At 46.0% G+C, this 16,687-nt stretch overlaps 1 protein-coding gene across 1 annotated transcript; it reads right to left on the reverse strand.

Moving 5' to 3' along the window:
* Positions 1-14,585: 14,585 nt before the first annotated feature.
* Positions 14,586-15,662, reverse strand: LOC308329740 (kelch domain-containing protein 3-like; the record flags this gene model as incomplete). The annotated part of the gene is made up of 1 exon (XM_080784238.1): positions 14,586-15,662. One exon carries the CDS (start codon positions 15,660-15,662, stop codon positions 14,586-14,588), a length of 1,077 nt encoding a protein of 358 aa, XP_080640364.1.
* Between the last annotated feature and the right edge of the window lie 1,025 nt (positions 15,663-16,687).

Here is a 16,687-nt window from a genome sequence, read left to right on the forward strand (position 1 = left end):
CAATCCGTCTAATGAAACTCTCTGGCAAGCGATTTATGGTGAACATAACAGGGGTTAATAAAGTAGGGTCATCTCTTTCTCACGTCTGCCACCGTTTCACAGCGTTCTTTCAACTCCTTTTATACACTCTATCAAGTCACAGTCTTCTTTGATGTGGCTTAGTTGCAATCCATGAAAGTATTATGCTTATATAATAGCCTATAGTTCTAAGTACTTTGGCATAGTGCATTCAAATCATGACTAAGTAATTAGTGAAATCCAATGACGAGACACCTATATACGTTTCATCCGTATAAGAATGCTTATCTGATCATAACATTTTTCCCAGGGGGATAATGGTGTATGTGATGCTAATGTATATCAAGCAACTTACACGCTGCTGCAGAAACTAGAAAGGTGCACTCAGCAGAGTCTCTGCCCGGAGGCTTGCCCTATGAACGATCAGACCAGGGAAAAAACAAACTCCAGAAAGGTTAACCCCCATAAATGTTGATTATTATAGTCAACAGGCCAATCCCTATACCTCTCTCCCCCCGATCTCACTCTCTGATCCTTCTCTCTCTCTCCTCCTGTTCCTCTCTCTCCCCCACCTCCCCCCTCTCTCTCTCTTATATGTAACGGGTGTCCCCTGTGGCGCACCAGTTATGCGAAACTCAGCCGATGCTCATGACAGCGCAGAATGACACACCCTCCAGCCAATCACAGTGCCAATTTTCGGCACTATATTCCGTCCTCACAGCACTGATGAACACGGAGGAGAGAGCAGTACAGTACATAAGTAAATGTACTTAGTTACTTTCCACCACTGCAGATTCAAACCATACACAGTATACATCGCATTGACACATAACAAACTTGAGATTAAAATAAGTAGTGGATGTCCCGATCAAATGACCCCAAAAACATGTTATTTTCATATCCAGCAGGTTCTATATAGGCTATATTAGTTTTGAAAGCATTGCCAAAATAATCTCTAAACTGAGCCAATGGGCTGATTTGAACGTTATGCAAAACTCATAATTTCTTTTTCATATAATAAATACACGTCCCCAAAACTAATCTAGCACCGCCCAATGTGCATGTCTGAGATTGGCTCTAGTTCTGGCTATAGCTCTGCAGTGATGTATCCCATATAAATGTAAGAAAATAAAATGTCATAGTTGTCATCGACCGATTTGGAATACATTTGAGAATTGAGGTCCTTGGCCTGCTGTCAGCACAAGAACTATTATGCAGATTGGCCTGGGGATATGTGAGATTAGCTGCGCACGCACGCACACGAGCACACACACACACACACACACACACACACACACACACACACACACACACACACACACACACACACACACACACACACACACACACACACACACACACACACACACACACAGAGCAGTTAATAACTGACCAGTGCATGAGTCATTCAAAATATGCCCTTCAGAAAGTTAAGATGTTGGTGTTTGTTGTTGTTTTCCCACACAGGCTACAGTATAGCACAAGGAATATACACACCATTACTATACATAAACATGGCAGCCAACTGACCACCAGTTCTTTCAATCAAAAGTATATGCACTGCATGAAGACGTTGTATTTTGTTATCATTTCCCCCACATACAGTAGCACATGCACACATCATTACCAATGAAAAAAAGCCGTTATGTGCCCACGACTCCACGAGTGCCAGCCGGCAATGCCCGGCATGCACTTGAGATTGCATAATGCATATGATGAGATTACCCGCGTGTGTAACTATTATTATGTCTACGGAGAGGGCCCGGGGGCCACCTGCATGCCAAGGGCCTCCTGCATGCCAAGGGCCTCCTGCCGAAGCAGCCTCTGCGTCATCTGACAGGTGATGTTTTGCTCTCTTCTTTTTTTCCCCCCTGCATGGGTCAGCCTCCCTCATCAAAGTGATTAAGCAATTACGCTGATTGTGTCGGCCCCGGGAAGAACGGCAGAAGCACGCTGAACTATCGAGTGCTAAAGCTTTCCGGGAGATAGCGGCTTAATTTGTGCTTAATCAAAAATAAAGACGGCGCTCTTAAATCTTCGACCTTTTCCCCCCTTCCTTTGGTGTGCACGGGGGGCGGCTTAGAGGGAACTGAGAAGGTGCTTGAGAAAACCCGGAGACTATATATAGGTGAGTCTTAAATGTAATAGGCTCTATACCAAAACTAAGTATAGGTCGTGCCAGGAAATATAACCGACCCACTCACTCTGCCCAGTCTGCTTACCACCATGGCAGCTGTAGGCTACTACAGCACAACACAAAACCACAGAAGCCTGTAGAGCCATACAGTGTGGGAGGAACAGGCCTAATGAGAAATGCTATCAACCTGCAGTTATAATCTTGTTCTGCTGCAGTCGTTATCAATGGCATGGCAAGTCTATTTCACTCTGTCAACCTGGCCCTTCTTTTTTTGTTCGTGGTCATCCCACAAAAACCACTAGCTGTCACAGCATTGCAGCACCGTTTTTTTGGATAGCCATTCCTTTGAAGCAGCAGAACTGTATTCACACATGATGTCACACAAGCAACGCTTGGAAATTGTTTGTTTTTTAGTGGTGGTGCATGATAGTGGGGTGGTGTCGAAGCGAGAGAGGAGTGGACACAGAGCGAGGGGGTAGAGAGATAGAGAGAGAGAGAGAGAGAGAGAGGGGTAGGGAAAGAAATTGTCTCTCTCCAGAGAGAGAGGGTGTGTGCGTGTGTGTGTCTGTCTGTCTGTCTGTCTGTCTGTCTGTCTGTCTGTCTGTCTGTCTGTGAGTGAGTGAGTGAGTGTGTGTGTGTGTGACAGACAGACAGACAGACAGACAGACAGACAGAGAGAGAGAGAGAGAGAGAGAGAGAGAGAGAGAGAGAGAGAGAGAGAGAGAGAGAGAAGGGGGGCGCAAAGATAGAGAGAGGGGGTACACACTACACAGAGATAGAGAAAGGGAGGCACGCAGAGAGAGAGAGAGAGAGAGAGAGAGAGAGAGAGAGAGAGAGAGGGGGGGGCGGGGGGCACGGCGGCACGTATAGAGAGAGCGAGGGGGGCACAGAGACAGATAGAGAGGGGGGGCGCATGCACGCAGACAGGGGATGATTGAACTCACCCCGTGAAGCGATCTCCAGATAAAGGCGGGGGTCCGCGGCTCGTATGGCCGCGGTGTACTTGTCCTCCACGCCGGGGACCTGCGCCCTCTTCTCGGGCATGAGGCGCACTCTCAGCCGGCCCCCCTCGGCGCCCAGCCACCACTCCAAGATAGTTGTGAGGTCCAGCTCCAGGGTATTAAACACCCCGGCCTCTTCGTCGACGGACAGCCCACCACATCCCGCCTTGACCATATCCTCTCCTATTTCCACCACGACTTGGTTCGATTTCCTGCTGGCTTTCGTCAGGCCCAGGTTCAGGACCCTGGACAGCGGCCGCTCGTAGAGGTGGGGGAGCTGTCCGCCAGCACCACCACCGCCGCCGGACGCGTTCCTCCCGGCGCCTCCCGCCGCCGCGTCGAGCGACCCCGCAAACTTGGGGTCGAGGAAAGTCGAGATGGTTTTCTGCAGAGGCACGCAGCGCATCTTCAAGTTGGCGCGCACCGCGTAGCACGACGAGCCGCCGGCAAAAGTCGGGCCGGCGGGGCCACAGTCGCCATTCAGGGGTCTTTTGACGAACTCCGCCAGATAGTAGCGCAGCAGGGAGGGCACGGCGAAATCAACGGCCAGGGTCTTCCTCTTCAGCCTCGAGTTTAGGGTCTGGTTGGAATCTTTCTTATTGGCGCCGACGGCGTCTCCGCCGCTGCTGCTGTTGCTGTTGCCGAACCCCGCGGCGGTGCCGCCGGGGAGATCCAACCCCGCCGTGGTCCTTTGCGCGGCGCACTGCAGCTCCGCGAGAAACGCCGCAGACCAAATAACGATCAAAAACAATATCCTGATCTTCATTCTTCTTTAAAAATATATATATTCCCCTTCGGCAGTGCAGTCTCCCCCCCGTTGCTTCACCCACTCACTCCCCGTGCTCGTATTCACGGACACATGCAACGCAAATCAAAGTGCGAATCGATGATCATGCGGCTTCTCTCTCTCTTCTCTCTCTCGCGCTGGTGCGCACCCACGGAAAGAGGAGACGGTCGGTGTGTCGTGGCGGGGCTTTGCATTTGTTTAAGCCGTGACTGTCGTCGCCGCCGTTCTCCTTTCTCCCAGCGGAAAAAGTGCCATCTCTCTCTCCCTCCCTCCCTCCCCTCAAACTATTGTAAAATGTCCTTTACCACCACCACGCACGGAGAGACTGGACCGAATGATACGCTCTCTCCGTCTCCTCTCCTCTCCTCTCGTCTCTGGGACGCTGATTGAAATTGAAATGCCAGTCGGGTCTCCGCTCCAGCGGCTCTCAAAGACTCCTTGTCTAGTCCGTGGATACAAGTAGAGTCTCTGTCTGTCTGTCTGTCTGTCTGTCTGTCTGTCGGCGCCGACATGCAGGAGCAGCATCAGCGTCCGCGTCTCACGGCAACAACTCGCGGAGTTTGAGCATAATAAATAGTGTAGGTCTAGTATAAGGATTGGAGTTCAACTTCTTTCAACCCGAAACGCGCATAATAGAAGTGACTGACTGCGAGGGTCAGCTATAGGGGGGAGTCTTTTAACACCCGAGGAGATTGATGTTGTTCCCCTGCATCATTCACGTGGCTCAATTTTTCATTTCTACCGCATGGTAAGAACACAAGGGGGGGGGGGGGGGGGGGAGAGAGAGAGAGAGAGAGAGAGAGAGAGAGAGAGAGAGAGAGAGAGAGAGAAAACTCATTCATACAATTCCCCTTTTGACGTCAGTGTGTAGAAAAAAAACTCTTCTTCCTCAATAAGGCTCTCGTGTGACAGTGTGAGTCCCTCACTCTCAACCCTAGCTCGTCCTAGCTCTCTCTATACAAAGTGCGTCCGCGACGCACTATACTGTCACACTGAGGCTGAGCGCAGCCGTGAATTACATGGTGCTGCCTGCACCGCATTGGAATTAGGATGCCAACGCACACAGCGTGCGTGACAGCCGGCACAGCGGCGCGCGACGCGTATAGGCTGCCTAAAGCTTTTACAATGCATTTGTCTCGCAGGAATTTTGATTGCATGCATGATTTCCATCTACTCGATCTTTTGTCTGTCTTGAAATGCATAACCTAATAATGAGTTGTTGTGTGCGCACTCTCTCAAATTCCTCCCAAATAGTTTCGAGGGGAGGGAGCTTGTGTTTTACCGGATTCTTCGCACGCACACGCACACGAGCGCGCGCGCACACACACACACACACACACACACACACACACACACACCCTGTGGAAGCACGGTAAAGTGGCCGAATTGCACTTCTCATACAGAGGCAGGCAGGACGCACGCACGCACGCATCTCTGGACAGACATTATAAAAGCCACAATTCTAAAATGCTAGAATTGTGGCTTATTGGCATGTCAAGCCACCATATTGAAGTTGATTTAAGTGGCACAAGTGAATTGAGCTAAACGGTTTTTTTATTAGACAACGAAAAGCCTATAATGTAAATCAAACATGTCCGCTAGATGGCGTCATTTAACACCTGCTATAATATACATAATATACCCATATATATATATTATATTATGGTCGCCTGGAGTTACAATTCATAATCTCGTGCTGTGACGAATCCATTTAAAGTGTAGCTTCGGATTTATTTTTCTTAATTCTCCCATTATTCAGTGTGTCATTATGATGTTATCAGCGCCTGAATAAAGGCAGGCTAATGGCTGTCCAGTGGGTGTCCTTTGTTGTACATAGTTTGATGCAGTGGTGGAAAGTAAGTAACTACAACTTAAGTACCATTTTGAGTCATTTGTACTTACGTATTTTCAGTTTCCAGTACTTTTACTTCTACTCCTATACATCTCAGAGGCAAATATTGTACTTTTACCATATAGGCCTACTACTTTTATTTGAAAACTTGAGTTATAGTTACTTTGTAGATTTGGAATATTATTATAAAACATATATAGTAACCACCTCAGCCCATATACATTTCAGCCATTTGAAAATAGCAGATCAACAAGCTCACAATGCGTCACAATGTGACACGTACATTATACATATGAAAGCAATGTCGCTGCTACGTCACAATGTTTCAAGGCTTTTGCAGCCAAATTAATTCCATTAATTCCAACTGTAGCATATAGTGATATGGGAATATGATTGGACCAGTACTGCTGTCAGAAGTAGGTATATGGTGGAAAGGAATTTGCATTGAAGAACAAAGAATCGAGAGACTGAAAATTATACTTAAGGATATTATTATTGAAAAACAAAAGAAAAATAAACAACAAACAATTCAACAATTAATTCAACCCAAAATATGGAATTCAGTCGTCCAGTCAATTGTTCATATAGTCACTCAAGTCAGGGGGGAATGTGAGGCAGTTCTTGTAATGGAATATATGTAGCAGTTATGGAGGGGAAGTGTTTGTGTGAGTGAGCAGTGATTCCTACCGTCCAAGTAGGACAGCAAGGGGGGGGATTTCTCTGGATCGCTCTGAGGGCTAGCTCGCCATTGTGTTCGTTCAGCAAATCAACATCATCAACGTCATGGGTGTTATGAACTCTAGGAAAAAACCTGGCCTGAACACAAAAGAGGCCAAATTAAATATATCATCAAAATAATTAAAGTAGCTGTCCATCCGTTAAAGCTTCAAAATGAAGACAAACAAAACCAAACAAAACACTTAAAACAAACACTATTTCAAACAAACATTTCAAATAAACATTTCAAATAAACTCATTTCAAACAACTCATTTCAAACAAATCATACAAACTCACCAATTCAGTTCAACCAGTTCAGCTCAGTTCATCAGTTCAGTTCAGTATTTGGAGTCTAAAATCAATGATCAGGGTCAGTGTTAATATGATGTATTGTGAGGAAGAGTAAAATGGTAAATTGTTTGCAAGAGAATGGGAATACAGACCTGCCACAGCCAGTGATGTGCACCTCACTGACTGAGACAAAATGGCTGTGCTTTATACTGGTGATGACTATAGGGTGTGGTGATGATTGCTGATTGAAACTGGTGTGAGTGAGTGAGTGAGTGAGTGAGTGAGTGAGTGAGTGAGTGAGTGATGAGCTGTGAACTGATGCAGTACCTGTGACCAGATACAAATGCATGCATACAACCAGATACAAAGACATACAGTAAACCTGGGTTACACAACACATTGCGTTCCTGAGATTCCTCGTTGACGTAAGCTCAGCTGGCGGTGACTCGACTCGTACTAACCACGAAACATTAAATATTTTTAAAAAAAATAAGGAATTAGCATGTCAGTTTATGTTGTACGACGGGCAGCTGCAGCCACCCCGCCTACCCGGAAATGTCACTGGGTTGTTTGACTCGTTTCTAGCGCTTATTGTGTTACTCTGTGGGTATATTTATTTCCACCTTCAGTCGATGCTTCATATCCATATGAGTGAAAAGGCCGGGATGATCGGTTTATTTTTCAAACAGTTCTTATATGAAAAGATCTAAAATCCCCCTAGGATTTTAATGCAAATAAAAAGTACACAAACCTGTGGACTGGCGCCCTCTACTGACAGTGACGTCAGGACTTCGGTGCTCTATTTGGCAGATATGACAAACAGAAATGTAATTTATATTCATAATGTTCCAATGCTTAATGACATACACGATTAAATCGTTAATCTCAATTATTTGAGCGGAAATAAATCGTCAATTCATATTCGTGACAGTCCTAGCATTAATTTCCAAAAAAAAGAAAAGAAAAAAGTGTTTTAGGGAGGAATCAATATTGGGAGACTAAATTGAGGAGGGAGTAAAAAGCACAAATAAATCCAAATAAGCTTTAAGTTGGAAGGTGTACAAAATGACACAAACAGATCATTGTGGATTGTCTACAGTTTTCAGTCAGTTTAATTAAGCAATATTACACGAGTGGGTGTGGGTCGTCGAGTTCCGCAAGCATCACTGAAGTGGCAATAATCGCTTTAACCCACGCCCTCGAGTGTAATATTGCAATTCTACCACAGTTACCCTTAAAACTAAGAAAATCGCTGAAAGAATATATATTTTTAATGACAGATGTAGTCACTACGACCACAAATGTCCCAAGAAACTAGCTAGCCTAGCCACCGAGTTTGCTAGCGCTCTGGGAGAACAGAGGAGCTGAATTCTTTGTTTTGATAAAGGTGTTGAGCGGTGCTGGTTTAAACCACGGCTATAAGGCTGTTTCAACCAATCAGATTGCTTCGTCGAAACGACCTGTGGTAGAATTTATTTTAATCCTAGCCTTACTTTCCATTTGTTCAGGTGTTCCACGTGGGCGTTGAACCAGATGTCATAATGTTTATAACATTCCCACCATTTTAATGTGTGTGAAAGGGATTCACATTAAATCCATTCTGTTTTGTCGGAATGTAAAAGAAAACAAGGATGTGGAGACCCTGCAACAGCTCATGTGTTTTGCATCCTGGTATCATTCCCAGCTATAAGGCTTTAGGTACTCGAATCCATCAGGTCACCAACATCAATCACGGTGACTCCGTCTAGAATCACTCTAGATCAGACAGCTTGAGAAGGGCAGGCTGGTGCAAATGTATTCCCTCTCCATGGCGGTTATATCCAGTCAAGGCACGGCACTTCTGAAGTTCTCTTCCAGCCTTGGCTTTGGTTAAAAGTCCTGTCCCAATGGGGCTTCGGCGACTTTTTGAGCGAATAGTATTGCCATTAAGGAACACCTCACATGGTTCTGTTTCACTGTTGGAAATATAGCGTTTATAGCTGTACAAAAAAAGAATTACCATTCAATGATTGACCAATTTACTCATTAACATTTATATTAGTTATATTCAAGGCACTTCTAATATACATTCCAATCAAGTGAATGAATAATGACTCATTTACCAATCAGTAACAATGCAATGATGATTGGCCCGCGCATTTCATATAGCATATGAATCATTGTGGTTAACTCAAGTTATTAGGTAATTGCATCTTATTATAGGTGCATGCAGTGAATGCGTGCGTGCGGCATGTGGCATGAATAACTAATTGATTACAAAATGGATTACGCTATTGATAATAAATGATTGATTCATTGCTGATGTATCACTGACACTTCTTGCCTTTCAATTACAGCCTGCAGGGCAACATGCCAATGCATCGCCGGTGCTCTTTCAGTCATATAACCAGCTACAGTCAAATCAACCGGTATCAACCGTATCTATAATTAGTCTTTTTTTGTATACATACACTGGCAGGAAAATTCTTTATAACATCACTGAGGCAATTAATGCTCAATTTATTCCCTGTCACACAACATCGTTGTGGGTCAAACATAGATCTACAATATCAGAGGTTGTGAGAGTGCACTAGCCCAGTGATACTCAACCTCAGGCCCGCGGGCCACATCAGGCCCGCGGGACCATTATGACTGGCCCACCAATGAAAATCTAAAAAAAAGAAGAAAAAAAAATCTGGAAAATGAAATAAAAATAAATAAATCTGAATGAAGTTATCTTTAATTACATTATTATAAGTAATACTATTAGAGTTGTACTATTACTCGAACGAAAATAAAAGCTTGGGGGGGGGGGGGGGGGGATGCAATGCAAATGAAAGACATATACTGTGTATCCCTATTCCCTGACATCATTTTATAGCTAAACGGACAGAATTCTATTTTATTTGAATGATGAAACCGAGCTGCCATTAATAGTTAAATGGAAATGGAAATTGCGGAAATTGTAATTGCGGAAATTGTAATTGCGGAAATTGCGGAAATGGTGGAAATGGAAATTGCGGAAATTGCGGAAATGCGGAAATGGTAATTGCGGAAATTGCGTAAATGGTGGAAATGGAAATTGCGGAAATTGCGGAAATGGAAATTGAGGAAATTGCGGAAATGGAAATTGCGGAAATGGAAATTGCGGAAATTGCTCTTCACTTATAGCTATCTATTTTCAGGTAGATTGTTTTATTTTACTCAGTCAGCCATATCACTACTCATTTTTTTTCATGAAAAAGGTCATAGCTGGGTAATCTATTTTCAGGCAAATTGTGTTTATTGTATTTTATTTTACTCAGCCATAACAATTTATTTTCTGTTAACCAACTTGCTGGCAGGCAGGCAGACAGCTACTCATAGACAGGCAGACAGACAGCTACTCATGGAGAATTGGACAGGCAGGCAGTCAGACAGCTACTCATAGACAGGCAGACAGACAGCTACTCATGGAGAATTGGACAGGCAGGCAGACAGCTACTCATGGACAATTGGACAGGCAGGAAGGCAGACAGCTACTCATAGACAGACAGACAGCTACTCATGGACAATTGGACAGGCAGGAAGGCAGACAGCTACTCATAGACAGACAGACAGCTACTCATAGACAATTGGGCAGGCAGGCAGACAGCTACTCATAGACAGACAGACAGCTACTCATGGACAATTGGACAGGCAGGAAGGCAGACAGCTACTCATAGACAGGCAGACAGACAGCTACTCATGGACAATTAGGCAGGCAGGCAGACAGCTACTCATAGACAGGCAGACAGACAGCTACTCATGGACAATTAGGCAGGCAGGCAGACAGCTACTCAGACAGGCAGACAGACAGCTACTCATGGACAATTGGACAGGCAGGCAGGCAGGCAGACAGACAGCTACTCATAGACAGGCAGGCAGACAGCTACTCATAGACAGGCAGACAGTAAGACAGCTACTCATTGACAGACAGACAAATAACTACTCATGGACAGACAGACAGACAGGCAGGCAGGCAGGCAAAGAGCTATACTCATGTTATGTTATTATGTTATTATAACAGCTACTCATGTTATGTGCAATAATTTGTGCAGTTATGGAAACAGCTCTTTGTGTTTATGCAAGAAAATGTAACACATTTATTTATTTACATATTGTGTGCATGCACATTGTACTTTGATACATTTTGCGAAAATAAAGCAATTGAAAGAGAGAAGTTATCAAGTATCATTAATGTCGTAATTTTATCTACTGGCCCCTGGCCCCTTGCCATTTTTGTAATGTGGCCCACAGGTAAATCTATTTGAGTATCCCTGCACTAGCCCCTCGTATGCCCAGCTTACTTCTGTTTGTGTGAATTCTATAGCGACGATTTGATTAGCTGATCGCCACATAGCGATGATTTGATTGGCTGAGCAAAGTGAAAGTACATATTGAGGATAAAAAGTGAGGGCAGAAAAATGAAGATGCCAATTGTGATTGGCCGGAATGATGTATGATGATAAGAGTGCCCCTCATGTCACACAAGTGGGATTTTTGATAATACGATATATCGTACAACTAATTATACTCAGTAAGTATACTGAGCAGTCAGGTTGCCATTTCTTTTACCTGTTTATTTCATGCGTTTATTGATAGTAACAGTGTCAACATTTCAGAGCAATGCAGGAGAGTGTGGAAAAGAGGCGAAGAAAGGAGTGCAAGCAGGTTGGAATGGTTGGAGAAAAGTGTCAGGTGTGATGTGTGATAGGAATGTATCAGCAAGAATGAAAGTATCAGGTGTGATAGGAATGTATCAGCAGAATGAAAGGGGAGGTGTACAAAATGGTGGTGAGACCAGCTGACGGTCACACTCAGGAAAATACAGGAAGCAGAGCTGGAGGTAGAAGAGACTAATCTTTTATAGTTTAAAAAAAAAAAAGTTTCACAAGATGGTATTACTCAAAGTGTTAATGTAACACAGCTCTGTTTACACCTTTATTTTATTCCTATTTACAGTATATTCAATATTTGTTTGTACATATACCGGTACATTGATTGATTGTTTTGCTCCACTTTTGCTTTGGCAATGTAAACTTATGTTTTCTCGTGCCAATAAAGCTCCTTTGAATTGAATTGAATTGAATAGAATTAAATATTGAGGTTCTCTCTGGGAGTAACAAGGATGGGTATATAGGATCAGGAACAAGTACATCAGAGGGATGGCGCATGTCCGATGTTTTGGAGATAAAGCCAGAGAAGCCAGTCTGAGTGTTTGGACACATACACAGAAGGGATAGTGAGTATATCAGTAAAAGGATGTTGAGGTTGGAACTGCCAGGCAGGAGGCCTAGAGCAAGACCAAAGAGAAGATTTATGGATGTAGTGGAGGTGTGAGAGAGAGGAGGCAGAGGACCGGGTGAGAGAGGCAGGTGATTCGCTGTCGCGACCCCTGAAGGGAAAAGCCGAAAGGAAAAGAAGACAGTACCTAAAAATTGTCCTGAAATACGGTCATTGAATAAATGTACTTAGTTACTTTCCACCCTGTGGTACATTGGGAATAAATTTGGAAGTGTTTGCAGTGTCTGCTAAGTGCTAAGGTAAATCACTGTTACAGACGGTACCTCTCATTTGCAGGTCCCATTCTAAGGTAAATCATTGTTACAGACAGTACCTCTCATATAGGTCTTGTTCTAAGATAAATCATTACAGACAGTACCTCTCAGGTCTCGTTCTAAGGTAAATCACTGTTACAGTACCTTTCATTTGTAGGCTGGAGACGGAGCACAGACTGAGTGATGTATGACTTGGCCAAGGTTGTTTTTGTCTATCATCTTAAACGCAGGAAATCTCTCTTTAACCCATTCAAACCTCATGTTTCGCCTTTTTAGATTTTAGCGTTGGCTATTCATAATCACACACGTGTGAAGTGAGGGGCGCTCTTATCATTATACATCATCGCAAGAACAACTGAATTTGTGATTGGTTAGCCGATTTGCTCGTCTACATATGACGTAAATTTTCCCCGTCATTGTCAATGGCATTCATATTATTATGTCATATTTGAGGCACATATGACCTAATTTCTCCTTTCATTGTCAACGGCAACTATGAGATGTGTGGGGACAAAAGCTGTATATAGGAGGGGCTAGCGTCACTCATAAATAGCAGATATACAAGCTGGCAGCGTGGCATGCTACGAGCTTGTGGATCAGCTATTTTTGATGGGGGTCCACGAGCGTCTGCGGCCAAATATGAATCAATTCCGGGGGTCCTTGGCACGATTCTGCACAATCGGCCTCAATTGGTTAAAGCTGCACTTCAAGCTGCAGCTCCCCCTGGAACCTTTCCAAGGATCCTTGTTTTTTTGGGGGGGCGGTCCCCTGGCTGCTGTGCTAAATACGTGTCACCTGCTTTCATTTGCAGGCATACTGTATATAGGGACTGAGCACCAGACCAAGCAAAGTATGTGTGTTAGTCGAGGTTGTAGTCTCCGCCTGGGACAGGCAGACTACAGGTTGACTCGAATCGGTTCAAGATGTGTCTGTCCGATTCGTCATATTCCATTCCAATTGCTAAAATGCCTTCCAAAGGCAGACATACCGAAGTAGGGTTCCCAGCCTGACGGAGACCTGCACTCCGAGGAGCACATTCACTAGTTGGAGAAAACACACCATTGGGGAAGTTTAAGGATATATTGACAGTAAGGAAATGGAGGATGAAAAGGATGAAAGGAGTTCGGGTGTGTAGGTTCCAGAGGGGGTCGCCGACCCTGGAGGAGATCGTATGGCGTTCGTCTTACGGTGCGCATGGACGATACCTGAGGAGGAGAGAGAGTTTTGTTTTAATCGTTTGTTTCACTTTGACGAGGTGAATGCAGTATTCCTAGTGCCGATAAGCTCCTTTGAGGGGAGCGGGAGAAGGAGCTATTGTGGAGGTGAAGGAGGTGGGATGCGAGAAGCCTGTAGGAAGGCAGCGTGTGCGACAGCGAGGTGGGCGAAACATGAAGGATTCTGGGTGGTACTGGGCAGGTATAAAAGGGGACAGGTAGATTGGCGTGGAGGGCGGAGAGTGGCGTCAATGTGTGTTTCTCCGCCTCCTGAACATCTGTTGTTCCAACTCCAATACTGAGTGACGTATGACTTGGCCAAGGTTGTTTTTGTCTATCATCTTAAACCTGCACTCCGAGGAGCCTACATATACTGTATATACTGCATGTTGTGAAGCTTGTATCGGGGCCCACTCATGCATGCATGAGGTGTGGGCAGCCGGGTTTGTAGTTCACTTGACTTGCGTTGGAGTGTTGGCTTGCTGAAAGAAAACCACAAGCGAAATGGCGATCAGTGGGGTCACTGCACAGCGCTTCTGTCCTTATGGCACCATAGAATGGAAGTGAATGGGGACGCATCCGTGCGAGTGGGCTCTCGGAAAGCATCAATGCTTTTTGACATCATGGACTATAGTAGCCCATGATATCAAAGCATGGTTTTAACTACAGGATAGAACAAAAAACGTCTCAGACATAAAATTCCCCCAGACATGTTTGAGCACAGCCTATCAGCAAGCATCCGGGTTACCATAATGAGTCCGATAGACACGGCCAGCCGGCCTGCAGATGCAACAATAATTCAAATTAATAATAATTGAAAAGCATTCAGCGTTAATAATAATTCAAATGGCATCTTTCTCTCTCTCTCTCTCTCTCTCTCTCTCTCTCTCTCTCACAGCCAGGGGGTGGGGTGTCTTTATTCCTGTGAAGAGCAAATATCGCTGGACCCATCGCCATAAAATGTTGCACAGAAACCCCCAGTAAGCCAATGAAGATTTCCAAATCCCACTCATGGCCGCCTCATGTTCCGGCCCATAACCCTCGACGCTTGGGCGGTATCTTGATAAGTAACGATGTAATGGCGCCCGACCGCCAGGCGGCACAGCGTCCTCAGACTGGGAGCGAAGTCGAGGACGTACAGGTCGTCGGTGAGCGACGAGTTCCCCACGTGGCCCCCGAAGAGGAGGACGCGGTCCTCTCCCAGGACGCAGCAGCACATGCGACACATCGGGCCCGGGCCGTTCCCCTTGGGCTCCGCCTTGCTCCAGGCGAGGGTCTCCGGGTCGAGGCGCCACAGGTCGCTGAAGGACCGCGTGGCGTCGCAGCCGCCGAACACGTAGAGCGCTCCGCCGTGGGCGAAGGCCACGTGAGACCAGCGTCTCCTCGGACGTGCGGAGGAGGAGGAGGGCGCCGTGGGGCTCAACCAGTGGCCGGTCTCCGGGTCGAACACGCCAACGGTGCCGTCGTAGCTCGACCGGCAGTTACCCACGCCGCCGAACACGAACATCCTCGTCCCGACGACGGTGGCCGAGTGGCAGTAGGACGCAGGCGGTGGGATGCCTCTGGCGTGGACGACCGACCAGAGGTACTGCCCGCCACCACCGCCGGTGTCCATCTTGTGAAGGTCGTTGGTGTAGCCGGTCAGCTGGTTCCACCCACCGTGCACGTACATGACCGTGCCGTGCAGCACGCAGGCCGAGTGGCCCTCCCTCGCCGCAGGCACTGCCCCGGACGCGCGGGGCTTGGACCACCGCGGTCGGCGGCCGGCTGCGGTGGTCCAAGCGTACAGGTAGAGCGCGTTGCAGTATGGGTACCCTCCCCAGACGTAGACGTGGTTGTCCGCCATCACCGCGGCTGTGTGGCCGTAGCGCAGGGAGGGCACTTCGTCGAGGGGACCGGTGGTCGTCAGAGGCAGCTTGGCCCAGCGCAAGGACACCGTGTCAAAGACGTGCACGGCCATCTGGTCGCCGCTCGTGTCACCGCCGTGCCACCCTCCGAACGAGTACAGCTTGCGCCCCGCCAGCACAGCGGCGTGGAAGTACGGTTGCTTCGGGGATCCTTTCAGGCGCTCCGCCCAGGATAACATTTCGGACAAACCGAGGGGACGGGGGGAAGAACCCTTTTTCAAGACCAGAGGTCGATTCTACAAATGCCTTCTAGAATCTCGCACCTTTGAGGTTTTCAAAAACGTCCCAAAATAGCAGATGTACAAGCTCGCAGCGCGGCACGAAGTGACGCGCTGTGAGCTTGTCTATCTGCTATTTTGTGAATAGTACGTGCTAAAATCCAGGTGTCGATGGGCCAGAGGAATTCTGCAAACGCTTGATTGTAAACAAAATGGAGGTGCACTCCCACTTTTGTTGAGATGAAGCATTTATGTCCCGTGAAGCTCAGTCAATCCGCTAAGTCGATGGGTATAGTGGACGGATGCATACAGATTGGTACACATAGGAAAATAGCACTTTAATCGTTCAAATAAGGATTGAAACTTTTAAACACCTTTGCGATCCTGGCTTGGAGAGATGGGTTTACTAGTTCATGCAACACATCCACCCAATTCATTCCCTGAAGACCTCCTAGGTCCAAACGTTGGATAATAATAAATATACAGCATCGTGGCTACGTGTGTGTTGCCTTTTTCTCATTTTTACCTATTTATTGCCTCAGGCCAGCACCTCACCAACACTGGTGTGCGCCCTTTCCTGTTTTGTCTACACATCCACCCAATGCCTCTCAATGTCACTGTGGCACCTTTTTGCATTAACAGCATGCTCCCTTCTCTAATACTCTTTCACTCTCACACGTTTGCATTATTATTAAGTACCATACTATAGATTACGTCATATGGCAGCCAAGTCTATGGACTTTTATTGATAGGGCAGCAGCTACACAAACATTGAAAACATCATGTGGCCGATATAAATACAGTTGGCACTGTAATGTGATTTTTTGTTCTTACGATTTTTAACAAAAACCCTAAGCCAGTTGTGAGTTGTTTTCTTTTACAGCTTTTGTCCCCTCAATATTTGCCGTTGAAACAATGAAAGGAGAAATTGTGTCAAATGTCCGCCAAATATGACGTAAGTTTGTGGCAACAAACTTACGTCATAT

The sequence above is a fragment of the Protomyctophum bolini genome (assembly GCF_963924005.1).
Source record: "Protomyctophum bolini genome assembly, chromosome: 15".
NCBI lineage: Eukaryota > Metazoa > Chordata > Actinopteri > Myctophiformes > Myctophidae > Protomyctophum > Protomyctophum bolini.